The sequence below is a fragment of the Hippocampus zosterae genome, chromosome 9 (assembly GCF_025434085.1).
Source record: "Hippocampus zosterae strain Florida chromosome 9, ASM2543408v3, whole genome shotgun sequence".
NCBI classification, from domain to species: Eukaryota; Metazoa; Chordata; class Actinopteri; order Syngnathiformes; family Syngnathidae; genus Hippocampus; species Hippocampus zosterae.
Window position 1 is genome coordinate 21,102,815 of NC_067459.1, and position 21,691 is coordinate 21,124,505.

The 21,691-nt window shown below is 43.7% G+C and overlaps 3 protein-coding genes across 8 annotated transcripts; 2 read left to right on the plus strand and 1 right to left on the minus strand.

Annotated features, from left to right (window-relative positions):
* Nucleotides 1-20: 20 nt before the first annotated feature.
* On the plus strand, nt 21-6,373 carry zbtb49 (zinc finger and BTB domain containing 49). 6 transcript variants are annotated; one of them, XR_007964203.1, is made up of 10 exons: nt 21-245; nt 580-765; nt 998-2,097; nt 2,182-2,228; nt 2,320-2,393; nt 3,122-3,204; nt 3,335-3,496; nt 3,824-4,357; nt 5,118-5,252; nt 5,604-6,373. XR_007964203.1 is itself a non-coding variant. In XM_052077154.1 (9 exons), exons 2-9 carry the CDS (start codon nt 614-616, stop codon nt 5,123-5,125), a joined length of 2,160 nt encoding a protein of 719 aa, XP_051933114.1. In that variant the 5' UTR covers nt 21-245; nt 580-613; the 3' UTR covers nt 5,126-6,373. The 6 variants fall into 6 exon arrangements, 5 of the variants coding, with proteins under 5 accessions (XP_051933114.1, XP_051933113.1, XP_051933112.1 ...); XM_052077154.1 differs by having other exon boundaries at nt 5,118-6,373; XM_052077153.1 differs by lacking the exon at nt 5,118-5,252.
* Nucleotides 6,374-8,695: 2,322 nt separating this feature from the next.
* Nucleotides 8,696-17,901, plus strand: synpra (synaptoporin a). The gene is made up of 6 exons (XM_052077187.1): nt 8,696-9,125; nt 9,244-9,309; nt 14,873-14,997; nt 15,317-15,515; nt 16,400-16,591; nt 16,723-17,901. Exons 1-6 carry the CDS (start codon nt 9,108-9,110, stop codon nt 16,972-16,974), a joined length of 852 nt encoding a protein of 283 aa, XP_051933147.1. The 5' UTR covers nt 8,696-9,107; the 3' UTR covers nt 16,975-17,901.
* Nucleotides 17,902-18,241: 340 nt separating this feature from the next.
* On the minus strand, nt 18,242-21,677 carry thoc7 (THO complex 7). The gene is made up of 9 exons (XM_052077188.1): nt 21,530-21,677; nt 20,474-20,578; nt 20,148-20,268; nt 19,429-19,556; nt 19,227-19,313; nt 18,929-18,986; nt 18,619-18,685; nt 18,466-18,535; nt 18,242-18,388 (listed from the first exon to the last, which is right to left on the minus strand). Exons 2-9 carry the CDS (start codon nt 20,490-20,492, stop codon nt 18,327-18,329), a joined length of 612 nt encoding a protein of 203 aa, XP_051933148.1. The 5' UTR covers nt 20,493-20,578; nt 21,530-21,677; the 3' UTR covers nt 18,242-18,326.
* Between the last annotated feature and the right edge of the window lie 14 nt (nt 21,678-21,691).

The window sequence follows — 21,691 nt, forward strand, 5'->3', positions numbered from 1 at the left end:
GTACACGCAATACAAAACAAGAGTTCCGAAAGCACGAAGCTGAATTTCTGTTCGACTCTGAGCCGCCGGTGTATCTGTTGTGGTTATCTCAATAACACACACATCTAGGGCATTATAATGTATAGAATTTTATTGAATTCTACCGAAATGACGAACGTTACCCTTATCAAGAAGCGCAAAATGCAAACTGTTGCAGGAAGTGAGGCAACGTCGAGGTGACCTGTCGTCCGAAGAATCCAGTAAACGTACGGTAATGTTAGTCCGAGTACAGCAGGGGCATCACGCTTTAAATAAGCTTTTAATTCCTGCCAGATAAAATTACAAGTGTGTAAATTAGCCCTTACAATTCGCAGGTTTGTTAGCAAAGCTTCGTAGTTGGCACGTTAGCTATAGCTTGTCGATGTATTCATGCGTAGAATGAAAGTCCAACTTGAAACCGAGCACCGCTGTTTTATATTGGATGTCAACGCGCCGCAACACGCCAAAGCAGCTCGGTTGCATTTTAATAGCATGAATCATAAACTACAGTATTTCCTGCCACTGACTTAATGTACAGTATGTTCTCTCCCCTTCCACTAGCTCTGTGACTGAGTGCTTGGACGGATGAGTGAGCATGGACACACTATCCAGCCACAGCTCCTACTTGCTGCAGCAGCTCCAGGAGCAGAGGATTCAGGGAATGCTCTGTGACTGCATGTTAGTAGTTAAAGGGGTCTGCTTCAAAGCCCACAAAAATGTACTGGCTGCTTTCAGCTCTTATTTCAGGTATGTTGTATTAATTGCTTTATTGACAGAGGTATTAGCAAGTTATTTGTGCGTCGAATTGGTCCTGCCAAAGAGTGGTTAGTTAGTGCCATGCTGTATTGTGGTTCTTCTGTATTTTCTTTTTAATCACACTTCCATTGATTATTATTTGCTCTATTGCGGTGGTTATTTTTACATACAAACAGTTGAAGTGGATAATTTCTAAAATCCTTTGCTTCTTTGAACTCTCCAGATCTTTATTCCAGAATTCCCCCAGTCAGAAAAACGAAGTGTTCAACTTGGTTATCCAGGATGTCAGTGGCATTGGCCAAATATTAGACTACATGTACACCTCCCATCTTGACGTCAACCAAGATAACGTGCAAGCACTCCTTGACATCGCTCAATGTTTGCAAGTTCCGAACGTCCAAAGCATGTGTAACACTTTCCTTAAGCCTTGCCCCCCAGTGGTGGAAATCCCATCGTTTTCTCTCCCAGGCATGCTGACTTCGGAGCACGACTGCCTCCTGGGAAGCAGCCTGCCTAGTGATGTTGACCTCCCCTGTCCCACTGAAGTACCCAGACCTGGCTTCATGGAGCAAACCAAACGAATGTCTTTCTCTGTGCCTAACAGCAGCTCAAGTGACTCAGGAAGCAGCACTCAGGCACCTGTCGAAAAACAATTAGTCCACGGTTACAAGCTCCGTAATTTCTACAGTAAGCAGTACTTCAAGCAAAGTGCAATTCAGGCCTCAAGTCAGGGTCCGGTTCCTTCAGTTGTCGTGGAGGAGTCTCAGTGTCAGCTTGGGATCAGTCAGGGACGCAGCCACTCGCATTTATGCTCAGGAAACGCAGTTCAGCCCACCACAACTTGCTCATCCTTGGCAGCTGACAAGAACCCCGTTTCTGCGCTGACACCTTCGGATAGTTTAAACACCCCAAGCTCCGACCATGCAGACGCCATGCTCAGACTGCCGGTGCGTCCAAAGAAGACGGTGTACCTCAAGAAATACAACTATCTACGTTCTCAAAAGGCGTTAGAAGAAATGTTTGCGGAATCAGTCAGCGAGCCCATCCTGAACCATCCCAAAGACACGCACTCAGAAGATTCTGCGGTTCGGATTGGGGCCCAAGGATCTCCTGTCGAAAACCCTGCAACTGTCAGGGAAGACGCATCGAAGACGCCATCAGATGCTGAAATTCCCCGACCGCCACCCACAAACCAAGAGGAGCAAGGACTGCAAACTCTGCCAGAACCACCACAGCAAACGGTCCACAAATATTCCTGCGACATGTGTGGCAAAATCTTCAAACACCCGAGCAACCTGGAGATGCACAAACGCTCACATACAGGTTAATCAATGTCTTATAATCGATCTGGCCTATCATGTTTATCGGAATAATATACATTTTCGATTCGGTTTTTGTATGTTGCAGGCGAGAAGCCGTTTGAGTGTAATGTTTGTGGGAAGAACTTCTCACAGGTAGGCTCAAATCATGCGACGTGCAAATTGCATTAGGATTTCTTTCATTGTTTTTGCTGCAGTGGCATTTCTGTTGTTGTTTTTTTCTCAGGCTGGAAATTTACAGACACACTTGCGACGACATTCTGGAGAGAAACCTTACATCTGTGAGTTATGTGGCAAAAGGTAAGTATGGTTTGGCAGACGTTTTGTTATGTATGTGTTTTCCTGCTGCAGTACCCTAATCATGTTAAACAATTCTGAGTTGTACTTGAGTGTTCTAATATGCTAATCTTAAAATGTATATATATCCAAAAGGCATCCAGCAAAACAAATAAAAATATACGTGCCCAGCAAATAATGTGTGCTTCACAATGGTGACCCCTGGTGGGACAAACTGAAAGTCGCAACGACGACTTGAGTATAATATGATGTGAATAATGAATATTTCATTCATTCATTCATTCATTCATCTTCCGAGCCGCTTGATCCTCACTAGGGTCGCGGGGGGTGCTGGAGCCTATCCCAGCTGTCTTCGGGCAGCAGGCGGGGGACACCCTGAATCGGTTGCCAGCCAATCGCAGGGCACACAGAAACGAACAACCATTCGCACTCACACTCACACCTAGGGAGAATTTAGAGTGTTCAACCAGCTTGCCACGCATGTTTTTGGAATGTGGGAGGAAACCGGAGCACCCGGAGAAAACCCACGCAGGCCCGGGGAGAACATGCAAACTCCACACAGGGAGGCCGGAGCTGGAATTGAACCCGGTACCTCTGCACTGTGAAGCCGATGTGCTAACCACCGGACTACCGGGCCGCCGTAATGAATATTTGTCATCCATTTTATAACTTGCATGAATCAAATGGTCACATTAATTGTGTCACTTGCAATATACCGCACCTCCTCATAGCTTCACCGCATCTGGGGATGTCCATCGTCACAAAGTGGTGCACACAGGAGAAAAGCCACATCTATGTGATATATGTGGTCGAGGTGAGTTATGTCTCGAAAACATGATGACCAGTTGTGATTTCCAGAGTCATGCGCCAGTAGCCTCGCTTGCTTTTCACGACTTAATCGTACGCATTTGTCTCCATTGAACTTGACTGTTCATGTTGTCAAGGATTCAACAACTTGAGCAATCTCAAAGAACACAAGCGAACACACGCCACAGACAAGACGTTTACTTGTGACCAGTGTGGGAAATCCTTCAACACACACAGGAAACTTCTGAAGCACAAAGCCTGCCACAGTGGCGAGAAACCACACAGTTGTGACACATGTGGTAAGTCCGCGCCTCGTTTGATAGCATCCCATCCAAACGGGCACAGTACACGTTCTGCGATTTGTACAGTGGGATTTTTTTTATGAACTAATAAACACTTCACTGTTGTACAGACAGCTATTATATACCTACTATTTGGGCCCGGTAGTGTTACTACACCACAGTAGTTTACTAGTAAGGTTTAATTGCATACTAGTAGGCCACAATTGGCACTAATTTTTGCACTGAACTGACTGACTAATGAGGGCGAAGAGCATATGCGGAATGGATATCAAATAAGTGCTGAAACATCATTCCGCATTCCATAAATGTTGTCCACCTGCGCAGGGAAATGCTTCATTGGCTCGGGGGATTTACAGCGTCACATCCGGTCTCACACTGGAGAAAAACCTTACCTTTGCAACACCTGTGGAAAAAGCTTCACTCGGTCAGCCATGCTGAGGAAACACAGCAACATGCGATGCAAGGGCGCACCAGCTGATGGCGCCATTACAGACAACTATGACCAGACTGGCAGCTCGGCTGCAGCTGTGTCGATGAGCAAAGCTGTCTGCCAGAGTGACATCGCAAGTGAGCAGTCTTTTTCTGTAGTGATACCTCAAGCAGGACCTGAGAAGCCTTCGCCGCCTTCACCCCCAACGCCCCACATGGAAACGACACCTCTGAGTATCCATCTAAGCCCAGCAGATACTCCAACCTCCCTTCCAGAACTACGCTCCCTCGTGCCACATCACCTCCTCGCTTCCTCCCACCCGGACAGGTGCACGGCACTACCTGGCCCAGATCACATGAAGCTGCCCAAACTACACGCCTCTCAAGAGGTTGAATATGGGCCCAATGTGGAGAATGGACCAATTGGAGGTGAGATGGGCCGAGGTCTGTTGGGTAAGCCTTACCTGCCTGTTCAAGACAATTTTTCCGCTCGGTCCACGAGTGGTTTATACAGGTCCGGTGAAGGCAACTTCATTTCAAGTGTAACTCTGTGGGGACTAGCAATGAAAACTTTGCAGAATGATAATGAATTGGAGCAATGAGACTTAAGGAACAATGTGTGGTGTGCACTTGAGAAATAAGAACATCGCTCAGCCGTGTTCCTCTGTCGTGTAACCAGAATATTAAACCCTTCTCATTACAATGCAAAAACTAGAAAATCAATCTGACAGTGTTACACTCAACCAACATAAAAAAGATTGATTACATTTTTGGATATAGTTTTGCATTTTTATATATTTCTCTTTTTATTTAATAAAATGATGCTAAACAACACTGAATTAATTTGTCTACTCTTAAGCATGCCTTGCAAGTACAGCACTGTAGTTCATATAGAAGGTTAAAAAAAGTAAACAGCTACACAATTGCATCGGTCAGTTTTTTAATATCAATCCTCAAAGTCTAAGCAAGAGTTTACAGTCCAAAAATACATCGAATTAAATACTCCGTTTGCATTGGTAGGGGATTTATTTCAGTATGGCAGTACAAAGGCGAGGAGCGGATGTCCAAAAGCCACGCCCACACTCCCACAACGTACACACGAGGACATTTTTGGCTTTTAAAATGCGAAGATTTTCATGTTTTTATTTTCTATTTAAATTTTACATTATTTTCGATGGCTGATGAAAAGTAAACTGAGGGAAAATTACGACAAATTTTCCTTCGTCGGAGACGAGCGCAGAGTATGCTACGCGCATGCTCAGTGCCACAGGAAACGGGAAGTTGAAAGCTGAAATCAAATGTATTTCGTGCATCATTTTCGACGGTGAGTAATGCGTTTCTTTCAAGATGCAAGTTGATGCAACACTTTTGTTTCAACAGAAATGGAGATATCTCAGCTAGGAGCACGCATTTATGTTCATAAACATTTACCCAATTAAGAATCTGTTCTATGACTGCTTTGAGTGCTTTTGTTTTCTCTTTTCACCTGCCAAACCCACATTAAAATAACATTGGCAGCTAGGAACAATAATTATTTAAGCACAATAGACAAAAATGTCATTGGAATAGCGTCACTCATGTCGTAAGACTTAAACGTTCCTTGTAAAGTACTCTAGCATTTTTGAAATTACTGATTAATATTGACAGTCTGCTATATATTTTTTTCTATGATCAGATCCAGGATCACAGAATAACCGCCCACCTAGTCCAACACACATGGTACTTTTTACATTCACATTGAAATAACTATTTTTGCAAAGGCATATAGTCGAAATGTAGCATGGTAATGTCCCGATGATTAACGATACTGTATTTCCTCTTTTCTTCCAGTGCCGGAAGAAAAAGCCTGTCAAGAAAAAGTGTTTTTCACATTCATTATAACTGAATTGTAGTATTGCATTTGTCTCACTGCCACAAGTGGATCAACTTTTCCAATACCTTGCATTGCATATATCTGTGTGGGGTGGGAAAATGAGTCAAACTAAAGAGCTCTCTGAATTTCAGCGTGGTTCTGTAATAGGATGCCACCTCTGCGACAAGCCAGTTGGTGAAATTTCTTCTCTCCTGAATATTCCAGAATCAACTGTAAATGATGTTATTGCAAAGTGGAAGCTTTCAGGACCGTCAACGACACAGCCAAGAAGGGGCAGACGAGCTAAAGTGGCAGAGACTCAGTAGCATTATGTTTGAGGGTAGCCACACCCAGATAACTCAAACCATTCTAGTACTGGTGTCAAACGCAAGCCCCGGGGTCCAGATCTGGCCCGCTACATCATTTTATGTGCCCCGCGAAAGCTTATGGGCTTTGACTTCATGTTTCTTGCTAAACTACCAAACTTGTAAATTGTCTTTACTTTCAAAAATGTTGAGATATTTCAGGTTTTTTTTTCGATTTTTCATTCCCACTCCTCCCATTTAAAATAAATGTAATAATATTCAAACAAACATTTTTTTTAATGGATCGTGAATGTTAATTTTTGTGTGTGTAGAATATCAGGTACATGCAAACATTTCTTGGGGTTCACACTCATTATAGCCCTCTGAAGGAAATCAAAACTGCTCTTTGGCCTGCGACAAAAATTAGTTTGACACCCCTGCATTGCAGGGTTCCAGACATCGAAAATGGTGAGTTCAATGTCTACAAAAGGGACATGTGGTCAGGGTAGGCAAGTGAGCCAGTGCTACCCGCTGCTGGCTGTTCTCTGCATGTGAAGAGTAAAAAAGAAAAAAAAATGTTTCCAATCAAAATCTAACTTTAGGCTAATCTTCTATTTTGGGTTTGTATTTTCATTTCCAACTCAAGAGGAGTAGTGCCTCACCAATCATGAACCTCACCGAATGTCACATATCCTATGCGTCAGTGACAGAATTCGTCTCCTCGTCTCTTCCTCTGTTGCTTTCTTGCCCGCTTTCTCTCTCCGCCTCTTTCCCGTCAGGCTACAGTTAATCCCAATTATGTACGCCGTCTAACTGGTGCAGGACGAGACCGGTGCTTGTGGCATGTTACCCAGAATCATTTCCAAAGCACATCTTTTGTTTCGGTATCCAAACGTGTTTCATTGCTACCACAAGCAGATGATGATAGGATTGCAATAACAGCCGAGTGTGACATATTCCCGCTAATCGGTTATCCACAAGACCTTTGTGTTCTTACTCCTTGTAAATGTTTTTTATGGCAGGGTTTTTTTTTTAACTCTTGATTGACTTTGCTTTAAATCATCAACATTAGAGGATATGGACACGCTCTGGGAGCAGTTCCAGCGGAGCAGTAATTGCTGCGGGGTTGTGGAGTGTTGCATTGTTGGATGAGATGGATAAGTGGCTGACCCAGTCTCTCGACTATAATTCCTCAGCGAGTCTCAATATGAAATAGGCTGAGGCAGAAGAGAACAATGGCGATTGTTCATATACCGCTGCTTCGGCTCTTGTTCTTTTTATTCGGAACGCATTCAGCTCCAGTTTAGCTTCATTGATGGGAAAACACAGATGGTCCGTTGTTATTGTCACAGAGATCCACGCGCTTTGACAAAAATTTGTGAAGCTTACGGCACATTGGTGTGTCAAAGATGACTGATAATACACCGGTATGTCCTCCAGATGGTCAATAACCATCTTTCTGTGTTTTGGATTGCATCATATCCATGGAAAAGTACACACACGGGAACAAGGCATATATGTTGAGCTACCCTCAGCAAGCCTGATTAAAGCTAATTAGCCTGAAGTGGAGGGAATTGCATATTTGTACTAGTCCACAATAATTGTTTTTATGTTATGTTTGTATCTCAAGCATATTCTAACCCAAAAGGATGTCATACAGACGTCTTCATCTGTCCCTATGCACATCTATTTAATGGCGAATGCGGGAGCCAATCGGATGTAATGACTCTCTGATGCTTAGGCAGCCAAGTCCCCCAGGCAGTGTTTGTGTTGCTTGCATGTGTGCGTGTGCACAAGATAGAGAAGGGAACCGAGAGAATGGCGGGAGAAAACTCGAACGATGGCGGAGATGTGGTCAGATTCGCAGTGTTGTCAGAATGCTTGGCACTTGCCATAATCAAACTGCATCAGGGAGCTGTATTGCACCCACTTTTGTTTTACTCTCACATGCATTTTTTTACTTTACTTATTAAGTTTGAGTCCCGCTGCTGCTCCCCGAAAAATTGGAAGCAATTGTTGGAGACTAGTCTCATCCTGCTTCTACTCTTTCATGACTGTTGTTGAGGTGCCCTTGTTTGCACGCCCCTTCACTCTGACATTCATTCATCTTCCTAACCGCTTGATCCTCACTAGGGTCGCGGGGGGTGCTGGAGCCTATCCCAGCTGTCTCCGGGCAGTAGGCGGGGGACACCCTGAATCGGTTGCCAGCCAATCGCAGGGCACACAGAGACAAACAACCATTCACACTCACACTCACACCTAGGGACAATTTAGAGTGTTCAATCAGCCTGCCACGCATGTTTTTGGAATGTGGGAGGAAACCGGAGCACCCGGAGAAAACCCACGCAGGCCCGGGGAGAACATGCAAACTCCACACAGGGAGGTCGGAGCTGGAATCGAACCCGGTACCTCTGCACTGTGAAGCCGACGTGCTAACCACTGGACTACCGGGCCAACATAATATATTCCTGTACAGCAGCAGAGTATAAAATGAATTGACTGTACTTATGAGGGATTTTGACCCCTCATAAAAGAAATAATTTTAAGTTACGTGCAAATTTTTGAATTTCTTTTCTTTGTCCCCCCCCCTTATATATCTTTTGCAAAAGATATGTGTTTTTATAGTACAGCGTTTTTCAAGATGCTGTCTCTATGTAGTCGCTATTTCCCCACAATTTTTTCCCCACATATTTTCAGTAATACATTCAAACACTACTTTTGATATGATAAAAAAAAAATCAAACACTATTATTATAAAACAATGTCAAATGTGGTGTGTACACGTATGTCACTTAAGCGAGATTAATCATTCAAAACTGTGACTGATTGGCAAAAAAAGCACAACAATAAGAGAGAGAGGGAGACTCGGTTTCTTTCGGGATGGAGTCGGAATCCAAGACAGCCAACCCCCCCCCCCCCCCTCCCCCGGACTGATCGCACCTCACTGCTCCTCGGATCGGGTCTCCCGTTTGCTGTTTGTTTACATTCAATCAAGGGAGTAGCACGAGGAAGCGCTGCTGGAATGGAGACTGCAAATCAGGTCAGTAAATGCTCGACACCGCGTACTTTTTCCAAATGTAAACGTCTGCTCCATTTCAACATATTATTAAATCTGAAAAGACCCCGATAGCCCACTTCTTTCTTTCGTGTCTTGACAGCTCGCATCTGCGGGGACCTTCCAGGTGCTCAAACTACCTCTGGGATTTATCCGCCTTTTGGAATGGGTGAGTTAGAACATTTTTTGTTTGCGTCTCAAGCGCCAACTTAATTGAACACGGCAGAGTTATATAATGTGGATTAAACGTGACGCGGAGGACGTTGAGGTCTCGTCGCTATCCGCACGTTTCAGTCAGATATCGATTTGACTTTCAATTGATCATCGTGGCATTATTTTTTTTTCGGGTTATATTGAAATTAGCCCTACCGTGAGCATACCACGGCGACACTGATCCACAAAATCATGCAACGTAAAGTGAAATGAAAGTAATGGGGACAAATATTTCAGTCTGTCGCTCGTTTTTTTGCTTTGCTGTGTACCTTGATAAATGTATGCGTGTGTGTGTGTATGTGAGTGGTTTATTGCAAATGATGTGTGCGGAAAATTCACAGATGGATGCTGTTGGGTTACCTTTCAGATGTATACACAACCTTCTTCATTTAACTCTCGGTCATGCAACAGTCCATTATGTCCATGTATGTACCATGTACCCAAACCTCGCGATTCTGAGGTTTCGGGTTCAAATTCACCCAAATCCAATGTTCCACCCAATCTGCTGGGTCAAATTAATGACCCACGCCTTGAGTACAAGTATCCCAATATGCTCAAAATCCGCAGCTAGTGGCGATGAAGACGACAACCCAGCATTTTTTTTATGTAGTAACTGGCCGTCACGACTTGAAAGAAATGAGAAATGTCATATAATGCCCTTCAACACAGAAATATTAAGGGGAAGAAAACGCGTCTCACACACGCTCACACAGATTCACAAAACAACCCCGGGGAGCAGGTCACAACACACACACAAATGTGACATTCTCTTTTTTTTTTTTTGTACTCATGGCTTTCGAACATTTTTAACCTTTTGTGATGGCAATCCAAACAATGGTCCAAATTTCAATGGTCTAGCTGTCTCCACTTGAACTGCCTCAAATGTGCACACTTTCCCGCTGTGCCTGTTGAAATCGGCATGACTCCTGCGAAGAATATTACATTTCAGTGGTGAATTGCTTTCTTTGTTTGTGTGCTATGCTTTTCATAGCATAAAAAATGGCGACGGTTAGAAATAAACTCTTCCAATGGCGTTCCCTATGTATGTAGACGGCACAAATGGATGGCAATGTAAAAGTCTCACACTTAGTCAAATATTCATTCAAAATGTTGACAAAACGGTGTGTTGCTTATGAAATCCATATAGTCCATCCATGTTTCAGACAATTTAATTTTATTTATGAAAGGAACAAATTTTAAACTCTTACAAAAAATAAATGAAAATAGCTGTTCGCATGCATATGCGTAGCCACAGCCAATTACGTTCACATCAACCAGACTCATTTAAGATTGCAAGCCGTTATCTGCCATGTCTGCAAAGAATGCTGATGGTGTGTGCGTGTGCATGTGTGTGTGTGTGTGTGTGTGTGTGTGTGTGTGTGTGTTTGGCACGCAATGTCTGGCTGACATATTCCGTTCCAAACAGCTGTAAGGTCCGCTTCTCTCCACCGTAGACCAACTCATGCAGAAGCTGTCCTTTGAGATGTGCCCAAGCACTTCACTTTGGCGTGTGCGCGAGCACACGAGAGCGATGGAATGAGAAAAGCGGCAAAATTGCACAGTCGGATGAGCACGTGATGCTAATGATATACATTTGTTTATGCATCGAAGCGTCATCATCGCTGCAACATCTCACACACTTGCGCAGGCACTGTGTCCCGCGTGATGTGGGGACAACCAACGTGTATGGAACCAAAAAAATGCAAAGTGAACGAGCCACAAATAACGAGTAAATCATTTTGTCCCTTCTTATCAGCCGTGAGATGGGGCTGAGCCAGAATCGTTGCAAAAGGATTGTGTTAGCGTGCTTGTGCGTGATTTTTCCCACTGACTTCAGTGGACTACAATGCGACGGTGTTTGTTTTTGACAGAGTGCTGCACAATGTCCACTCGCACATGCAGCACATTCAAACAAGTCAAAACAAGGGAACCAGCGGGAGAAAATGTACGGTTAGTTCAGAATCTGATTGACATCATTTTTTTAATTTTCTTTGACACGCAAACAGTTAGAGAGACGACTGAGTAGGAACAAGTCGGGCACCCCATTGTCCAAGCAATAGACAATAGAAGGCCATCAGAGAAGCGTAACAAAATCGAAATGGAGATTTTTATTTTTTTATTTTATGCTTGTGGGCAGCGGAGCCTGCAGAGAGCGAGAGAGAAAATGAGTTAGTGGGGTAGATGAATCTGAGCTATGCAGGACAAAAAAAGCAGTCCCCGCGCATGAAAGGATTAGCCGCCACTAAATTAGTCCTGAATTTGTTTTGTGACGCTGCTGCTGCAAAAAGATAAGACAAGCTTTCTTGTGAAGGCAGGCGGACCTTCCTCCAATGTGCCGCTGTTAATAAAAGTGGTTAGGTTTTAGCAATTAATTGGCTAGTTGATATATATATACAGTAGGGCGGCCCGGTAGTCCAGTGGTTAGCACGTTGGCTTCACAGTGCAGAGGTACCGGGTTCGATTCCAGCTCCGGCCTCCCTGTGTGGAGTTTGCATGTTCTACCCGGGCTGGCGTGGGCTCTCTCCGGGTGCTCCGGTTTCCTCCCACATTCCAAAAACATGCGTGGCAGGCTGATTGACCACTCTAAATTGTCCCTAGGTGTGAGTGTGAGCGTGAATGGTTGTTCGTCTCTGTGTGCCCTGCGATTGGCTGGCAACCGATTCAGGGTGTCCCCCGCCTACTGCCCGGAGGCAGCTGGGATCGGCTCCAGCACCCCCCGCGACCCTAGTGAGGATCAAGCGGCTCGGAAGATGAATGAATGAATATATATATATATTTTATTTTTTTTTGACATGGAAAGTTTAGGACATTTGATGATGAATCGAACGATCGCACAAATTGTAAGATAATACTGTAGTTCCACGATGGTCAACAAGTACGCCCATCTGTGTGCCTACATACAAATTTTGCAACAAAATGAAGAAAGTAACAGAATGTACCAGTCTTACGTATTCCATCCATCCATTTTCTGAACCGCTTTATCCTCGAAAGGGTTGCGGAGGGCGTTGGAGGCTATCCCAGCTGTCTTTGGGCAGTAGGCGGGGGACACCCTGAACCGGTTGCCAGCCAATCGCAGGGCACACAGAGACGAACAACCCTCTGCGCTCACAATCACAACTAGGGACAATTTAGAGTGTTCAATCAGCCTGCCATGTATGTTTTTGGAATGTGGGAGGAAACCGGAATACCCGGAGAAAACCCACTCAGGCACAGGGAGAACATGCAAACTCCATCCGGAAGGCCGGAGTTGCGATTGAACCCTTTCGCTCTGAAACTTGTTGGCCATAAAAATGTTTCCGGGGTGAAGTGGCTAACTGGTCACAATATCGCTCAACAGAGCGCCGTTTGGTTGTCCCACGTTAAGTTTTTTTTTTTGTGGCCTGTATATGAAATCAGCGGCATAAAATGAGGATTTTTTTTGTTCCCATGGATCATATTTATCTTGCATTACTATCTTCATGACTGTTGCAAAATAAATACGCAGTATAAACAAATACACGTGACAAAAACTCTGATCTTTTAACATAAAATGACACACAAGTTGTCATTTTTTGACGACCAGATGTCATTTGCATCCATTTTTTGTTTTACAAAACCTTGCTGTGAATTCGACTCTTCCCGTAAAACGATTCAACGCCATGTCGGTCAGGAAAGAGGGCCAGAAGGGAGATGTTTGTTTTTTCCATTTCTGTACTCGAGCATCTTCTTGCCGTTGGATTTCTCTTTTCTCTCCCTCTACGGCTTGCTCCCTGAGGAGCCCGGCTGGGAGAGGAAGATAAACACGCGGGGTGCACGAGGCTTAGCAGCCACCCTCCCGCTACAATGCCACACTCCCCTGTTCAAAGGCCCCTGCCTGAAATGAGAAGTGCCAAACTCCACCGATAAATCACGGCAAGATGAGACGGCTGCAGGAGGCGGGAGGCGGGTGGTAAACGCAAGGGAAGAGATAATCATCAGGGCTTGTTGGTAACACTTAAGAGCATTTATTATTCTCCCACTCTGGCCACTTCTCTTTTCCCAGCTGGCATTGGGGATTTTGCGGTGGGGGTATATCAATGTATATTTTGAAGAAACATTTCTCATTATGGGGCGGCCCGGTAGTCCAGTGGTTAGCACGTCGGCTTCACAGTGCAGAGGTACCGGGTTCGATTCCAGCTCCGGCCTCCCTGTGTGGAGTTTGCATGTTCTCCCCGGGCCTGCGTGGGTCTTCTCCGGGTGCTTAGGTTTCCTCCCACATTCCAAAAATATGCATGGCAGGCTGATTGAACACTCCAAATTGTCCCTAGGTGTGAGTGTGAGCGTGGATGGTTGTTTGTCTATGTGTGCCCTGCGATTGGCTGGCAACCGATTCAGGGTGTCCCCCGCCTACTGCCCGGAGACCGCTGGGATGGGCTCCAGCACCCCCGCGACCCTAGTGAGGATCAAGCGGTACGGAAGATGAATGAATGAATGAATTTCTCATTATGCTAAGCAACGAGCACGATTCCAGCAGATCAATCCCAATATATATATATATATATATATATATATATATACATACATACCTGTATGTATGTGGGGGCGCGGGATATGCGCGGTGGTCCAGTGCTTAGAACAGAAGTGGGCAAACTACGGCTCGCGGGCCAAATCCGGCCCTTTGGTCTTTTTAATCCGGCCCGCCGAAGGTTGGTACACAATTAAGGTTCGATGTCAACGACTGCATTCTTTTCATTTGGACTTGTAATGACAGGCATTTCAACGGCAGGTGGCTCAGTTACTTGAAGTTGCAGAGCATAGGGAGGAAGGGGGAGATGATACGGAAGCCAGGCCGTAGCGCCAAGTCAAGCAAATCCCGTTCGATACGACGGAATAATGTACTCTTAAAGTCTGAAAAATGTGCCAAAAAATGCAAAATGCTGCTTTTTAAATAAAGAAATCCAATTAATATTACGTCGAATTTAGTTCACCCTTTTGATTCACCCCTCCATAATATTTTCTGGTTCTCATGTGGCCATATGCAAAAAATAATTGCCCACCCCTGGCGTAGAACGTCAATATCAGTGTTCTATTCTGGATCCGGCGTCCCTGTGTGGAGTCTGCATGTTCTCCCCGTGCCTGTGTGGATTTCCTCCGGGTACTCCGGTTTCCTTCCACATTCCGAAAACATGCACAGCAGGTTAATGGAACACTCTAAATTGTCCCTAGGTGTGATTGTGAGCGCGGAGGGTTGTTCGTCTGTGTGTGCCCTGCGATTGGCTGGCAACCGGTTCAGGGGGTCCCCCGCCTACTGCCCGAAGACAGCAGGGATAGGCTCCAGCACCCCCCCCCCATAACTTTGTACTTCATTGTGTGTTTGTCGCCCTCCGAAGTGAGAGTGCCAACTCTCCTCGCTTTTCCCTGTTTATTCAGCCCATAATCAAGACTGCAAAAAGACCTACATTTGATCCCGACGTTGGCTCTTTGTGAAATATGACATTGATCAAACAAGCAGAGGCCATTCTAAATATTCCCCCCACCCCCTCCCCTTCCCCCTTTCCTAGCTATTTGCCATATTTGCCTTCGCAACATGCGGTGGCTACTCTGGGCAGCTGCGGGTGAGTGTGGACTGCATGGAGAAGGCCAGCAGCAACCTCAGCATTGCCATCGACTTTGCTTATCCTTTCAGGTAAGCCGCAGTTCATCTTCGTTTACCGCATTCCATCTCAAGTTTATTCCGTTGCCTTGTTCCAAGCAATCATTGGGAAAGCGTTCAATGCCCTCCTTCGCCTTACTTTTCTTTGTGCGTCGGTGAATCTTTAAGTGTGGTACGTGAAGAAAAAAAAATCACAGCCTCAGTACCGTTCCGTTGTATTGAACTGAATTGGATCTTTTAAGAATTGCTTGTTGGAAATATTTCTACAGATACCATTTTTGTTTCACTTTGATGTGCCATGCAAGGTTTGCGAAGCACCGTTTGTGTGATCAGCGTGTCTATTTCGCATCAGGTTGCACCGGGTGTCATTTGAAGCGCCCGCGTGCGAGGGCACGAGGAGGGAACGCCTCTTTCTCACCGGAGACTATTCATCCTCTGCCGAGTTCTTCGTAACAATTGCCGTCTTTGCTTTCCTGTACTCCCTGGTGGCCACTGTCGTCTACATTTTCTTCCATAACAAGTACCGCGAAAACAACCGAGGACCGTTGATCGTGAGTATAGGGTTTGATTTTCCGAATTAAAGGTTTTGGGTGACTGATAGGCGAATTGATTACACCGCAGAAGAAGCAAATGCGGTTGGATGAGAGTCGTTGGGTCTAGCTCAGGGGTGGGCAAACTTTTTGGCTCGGGGGCCGCATTGACTTTTAAAATTTGACATAAGGGCCAAGTCAGCACGAGCCATGGTACATTAAAGAAAATCTGCATTTGTTGACAGTCCATATCAAACATCAACAGACCAAAAGCATGAAAGTAATGTATTAATAGACTTTTTAAAATGACAAACAGTGTTGTTTATGACCTATTTTAGCCTGTGCATTGCTGCAGATGGGTCGTGATCAGACCAGTAGAAGTAGAGCGATACAGAGGTCCTAGGTGGTTGAAAAGAGCCCACCCCCCCTTGTTCTGCAACTTCAAGTCAATGCGCCACCTGGCGGTGAAAGGCCTGTCATTACAAGTCCAATTGAAATGAATGCAATCATTCACATCGAACCTTAATTGTGGACCAACCTTCGGCGGGCCGTATTAAAAAGACCAACGGGCCGGATTTGGCCCGCGGGCCGTAGTTTGCCCACCACTGGTCTAGCTGGTTTAGATTTGACTTTTTTTTTTTTTAATCTTTCCATTTTGGCTATTTTTATCATACAGCATGGTGGACCCGTGCCCTTTTAACAAAACAGAACAGTTTTGTCGTGCAATACGGACATTTGATGTACTCCCGACACCAAGTGACTAAGTCCCATAGGCCTGTCTGCGTGACATCCTAATGAACCGGGGAAGTAGGGAGAAAAAAAAGGTGATGCAGGAACAGGCTTACTCATTCATGTTTGTGTTTTGTGTGTGTGTGTGTGTGTGTGTGTGTCTTGCGTCCCTGTAGGACTTTGTTGTGACTGTTGTGTTCTCCTTCATGTGGCTCGTCAGCTCTTCGGCTTGGGCCAAAGCTCTGTCTGATGTCAAGCTAGCTACAGATCCAGATGAGGTTCAGCTTCTTATATCTGCCTGCAAGGATCAGACAAATAAATGTGGCTCTGTGCAGGAACCCCGCTGGTCCGGACTCAACACCTCCGTGGTAGGTTTTACTGGGCCAAGCAAAAGACACGGATAAAAATAATATCCATCCATCCATTTTCTGATCCTCACAAGGGTCACGGGAAATAACAATATATATATATTTTTTTAATGACCTCACTTTCTGTCCAGGTGTTTGGGTTCCTCAACTTTGTTCTCTGGGCGGGGAACATCTGGTTTGTCTTCAAGGAGACCGGTTGGCACAAGGGTGCCGCCAGGTTTGTGGGCGGAGCCTCTGAGAAGCAGAGCGGTACCTTTACCCAGCAGCCCTCCAACCAGGGCAGCTTTGATCAGTCGGGGAGCTACAACACCCACGCAGACTTGGGCCAGCTGTCCGAGTACAGTCAGGTTGGAGGTCCCTCCTCTTACGCCAATCAAATGTAGTTTGCCTTTTTAGTACCGCGAGTGGTACTTGTGCATTTCAACATGGAAACGGGTGAGGAAAAGGAAAAAAAAAATACAACCGAGAAGAGAGAGAAGAGTTTGCACCCAATGAATACAAGTTTTGTCAGGTATATTTTTTACTTCTTCTTGCTTGGGCTTTTCTTTTCTCCGTGTTTTATTTTGAAAAGGGTGGATTATTACGGTCGAGTGCGTCGTTCTATTTTACCTCGTATTTGTTTGGTAATGTTGTCAAGTAGGTGTGGAGACTGATGTGTTTCGTATTTGTATAATTCAAACTTGGAAAATGGTGTCGACTTTGTGCATGTTCCCGCATGTGTTTCTATGGTCTTTGCAAATCTCTATTTTTCTTTTTGTTTATTTTTCACTTAGTCTAGGCCAGCATGACGTATGTCAATTATGTTACAGTATGTCTACAGTTTTTCAAGTTACCGGTACATATATTTGAATCACGTATCCACGGTTATGTCATGTGACTCCATTAAAATGCTTAGACAATGTAGATAACGCTTTTGCTCGTGTAAAGAGGATTGTTCCCTTTTATTCACAAGCTTTTGCAACAATTTACTTTGAATGTTGTCCATGCTTGTGTTAACTTGTACCAAAAAAAAAAGGAGTAGGGCTAAGCTCTATTAAAGCGTGCCAGCATGTCACTCCACTGACATACCAAAAGCCAAAAAAAAAAACAATTTAGCATTGGTGGCATCATAAGGTTGCAGATACATAACACAAAGGTTGCAGAATTTTTATTCTGAATTTACAATCAATGACGTCCGTGTTTTATATTTCAAGAAGTGATACTCAACGGTGGCGATGCTAAATTGATGCTTGTTGCAAGGGAATATGACAATTGCAACCCGTATTTGTTGACCTGGGAGCATGCGACAATAAAACAGCTCTTGACGCCCAGATGTGTACAACATTTTGTCACTTGCCCTTTTCACCAAATAACAGAGACGTTAAAACATACGTCAAATGCATATCCTCCAGATTCTGTCGCGATTTGAATTAGTGTTTTAAGAGTCCGAAAACTGGTGTGGTTGAGATTCACCCCGATGACTCGAGGAAAACGTTACTTATTTTAGTATGTTGCTCTACCTTCAATTTTAAATCGCCCCACTTGGGACTACCAGTTAATGTCATTGTTCAAACTTGAGTCCAATTCACCTGATCAAAAGATGGAGAGTGAAAGAAACAGTCTGTGTTTCTCCCTTGAGAGTTCCAAGGGTTTGATGAATAACTTCAGACAGTAGTTTTCACATTTATTTAAAAAAAACAGAAAATGTTGCAAACAAAATCGGTTCACTTCATTTGAAACGAAAGAACGGAGTTCCTCATTCAGCGCTCCCAGATGGACTTTGCTGATTGTTTTCATCCATGTCTAATTTCTCATCATCTGTGCGAGATTCAAATAATTAGAAAAAACACAAAAACAATAGCACGTTTTGTCATTTGTGGTGCGAGTTGACTCACTTTCAAGGGTCTGCTGTAGTTCTTGTATGGTGCTGAGAAGCACATGGAACTGTTTCTTTCGTAGCTCCAACTGAAATTCAAGCGTATAAAGTTTGCGTCATCCAAATAATACATCCGGGTCGTTAAAAACAAACATGGGAAACGTTTCTTTACCTTAGCGTCTACATTCTCCTTGATGTTCGACAACTGCTGGAGTTCTTTGTCAAGTGCCTCCAACTGCCTGTAAGCACAAAGATTACAGAAAGGTGGCAGAAAAGATCGTTTCACTGGAGTTATTTTAACTAGTTCATGGCAGTTAACATGACCTTTTTTTTTCTATGCCTACGATTTCACCTGGGATCAAATTAGGGTTTTCAGTGTTTTCTATAGGCAAAACAAAGCCGTTTAAAAGTCAAAAGAAAGGCAGTTGGTGGTCACAGAACAGACTGGGGTTGACTGTAAATGTTCCATCCACTAAACTCACTTGAGTGTTTCGTGACGATTAGGGTGATTCTGAATAACCTTTGCAAGAGCATCGTATTCTGCAAGAGGAAAATAAAAATGTCAAAAGGCACCGAGCACTGTTCTGGCATACTCAAAAATAACAATCACTCAAGTATAATGTGATTACAATGTTAAAACACTTGCACACTGTATTAGCTTATGATATTCATCAGGCAGAAGCTTATCAATGACTAATTTTGACACGTTGTGCATAAATCGGTGAGGGGTGGTAGGAAGAGACAAACAGATTTTGAGAACAGTTACGTAAATATTCTTACCTTGGCGGTTCTTTCTTACTCTCTTTGCTCTCTGGATTTCCTTTTTGCATTCTGCTATCTTCTCATGTGCTGAAGTTATGTTTTGTTCTGCCAAATGGAGAGAAGGCGATGACTATTGTCTTTCAGCACGCACACAAACACTTAGTGTTAAGTGAACTTGTAATATATAAGTAAATAACGAAATGTAAAAAAAAAAGTTTACCTATATTGGAGTAGATTGTGCCATAATTCTCCATTTCCCTCAGATTCATGTCATAGACCATCAGAGTCTTCCCCAGGGAGAATTCACATTGGGCCAGTGTCCCTAGCATCCTCTGGTACTGTGTGAAGCTGTTTTTTTTTTAATAAAGGAAAACCTTTTAAGACAAATTACTGAAAATGTGAGATGAAGAGATTCACGATGCATTGAGGTGCATTTCAATCAAAAAGTGTATACTGGTACATATTCATGAAATACATTTTAAAAACGTTTTTGTGAGGTTTTCAGATCGCCAATTCTTAACAATTGTAATCTTAAAACGATGTTTACTTGTTCATTGCATTATATAGTAGTTTCTCATTTAGGTGAATTTGGGGTTTTTGTTAAGTAATCTAAATGATCATGATTATATATTTTTCAAAGAAGCAACATTTCACAGTGTGTGTTGTAAATGTCTATAATAGATATGAATTGGATTATTTCAATTTGATCAGCAATGTTATGTCAACTATAACATTTCTATTAATTGAGATGCATCTGCAGAATGGTTTTATTTATTCATTTATTTTTGGGTAGTGCTGCAAAATTAAGAAAACCGCAGCCATTTATCCAAGCAACCCATACATTAAACAAATATATCGTAAAGTCAAACGCGTGACTATCCAAGTAGATATTTCGGAAGCTGTTCCATGCAAATCGATCAATCTGTCGAGTTCACTTGCCTTTCTTCCGGGGTCCCAGGTGAGTTGCACCACTTGGTGAAGGTTTTCAACAACAAATTGATTCTCCGATCATCCCCAGCTCCGTCGCCGTCGATAAGAAGACGTTTTCGAATGACTTCGTCTGCAAAAGAACCAGAAGAAGCCGTCATGGCTCAAGTTAGCGGCTAACAGTGCTAATTGAGAACGGACTACAGCCGACTCTTGCGAGTGGAATATGTGCGTCAGCGTTGTGAGGTGACAACATATCAACTCTTTTTAAAGCTTCAGCTCAACTCGATTGACTTGACGGACAAAAACCAAAATGAAGAAATGAAAATAGTACTTACCATCAGTGACAGACCCCATGTCTTCATGAGTTCGTATTCTTCTTCGACCGAATTAGTGACGAGGAGCAGTCAGCAGACTAAGTGCTACGGCTTTACCGCCCTCTACTGGAATAGATGCGGAGAGCAGTCATCCATATAAAAAGCCAAAACACAAGAAAAATACACAAATAAAAAGAAAAGAAACGTAGTCTAACTCGATTTTTTTTTTACTGTTTCTTTCCCCCACTGACTTGGCTTGAGGATCTTTGACTGGCACAAGACAACGGAAATGTCACAAATTGAATTGAATACAACTTTGTCAAATGTGCTGAGCACAGATGAAATTTCTTCCCTCTCAACATAAAACAAGAGGAGCCTTGTTCATCATTCTGGTAGTCCATAACATTAAAAAAAATATCTGAAATCAATAATACACGGGGAAGATCTCGCTCCTCTAAAACTGTTGCTATGTTCTCTGTTAATTCATGCCGTTGCTGTCCCTCTTTTGTTTTGCATTGTAGGACCCAAAGTTCTCAGTCAACACCACTTGCCTTTACGGTCTTTTTTAACTTGTTTCATTATCCTCAATAATTGAATGGAATAAGCCTATTTCGCCAAAACAAGGATTTATGTGATTTGTATGACAATTACTGTAGTGGTATGCAAGCTCCCTCTTGTGGTACAAAAAGTAATCACTCCATTGAATGTTCAAACTGTGCATTATGTCACAGTAGTTTTTTTAACATCAGGACATCCATCCATCCATTGTCTGCACCACATTCATCACCAGAGTTCCGAGTGTGCTGGTGGCCATCCCTGCTCATTTAGGGCGAGAAGCTGGGTGCATGCCGAACACCAACATTCACATCTAGGACCAATTTGGAGTCTTCCGTTAATCTGATATGCATGTTTCTAGAATGTGTGACAAAACACACACAGGCAGAAGGAGAGCATGCAAATCCAAAACAAGAAGGCCACAGCCCTACTTTTAAACCAACCAATAAAATAAACTCAAGCGAAAAACAGCGACCCGAGACAGTCACTGAAATACGGTAACAAAGTATTCTTAGTTCTTACCCCGTTCCTTCCCACACCTGGAAATGATTGACTGACCTCTTTGGTTGTAAATTCTATATTTTACATAATGCTCTAATTGCCGGTTGGTGCCCGAAATATAAACACGCTCGAAACAATGAAACGCGAGCCAAACTGCGCGTGAGCCATTTATTTACAGGGGCG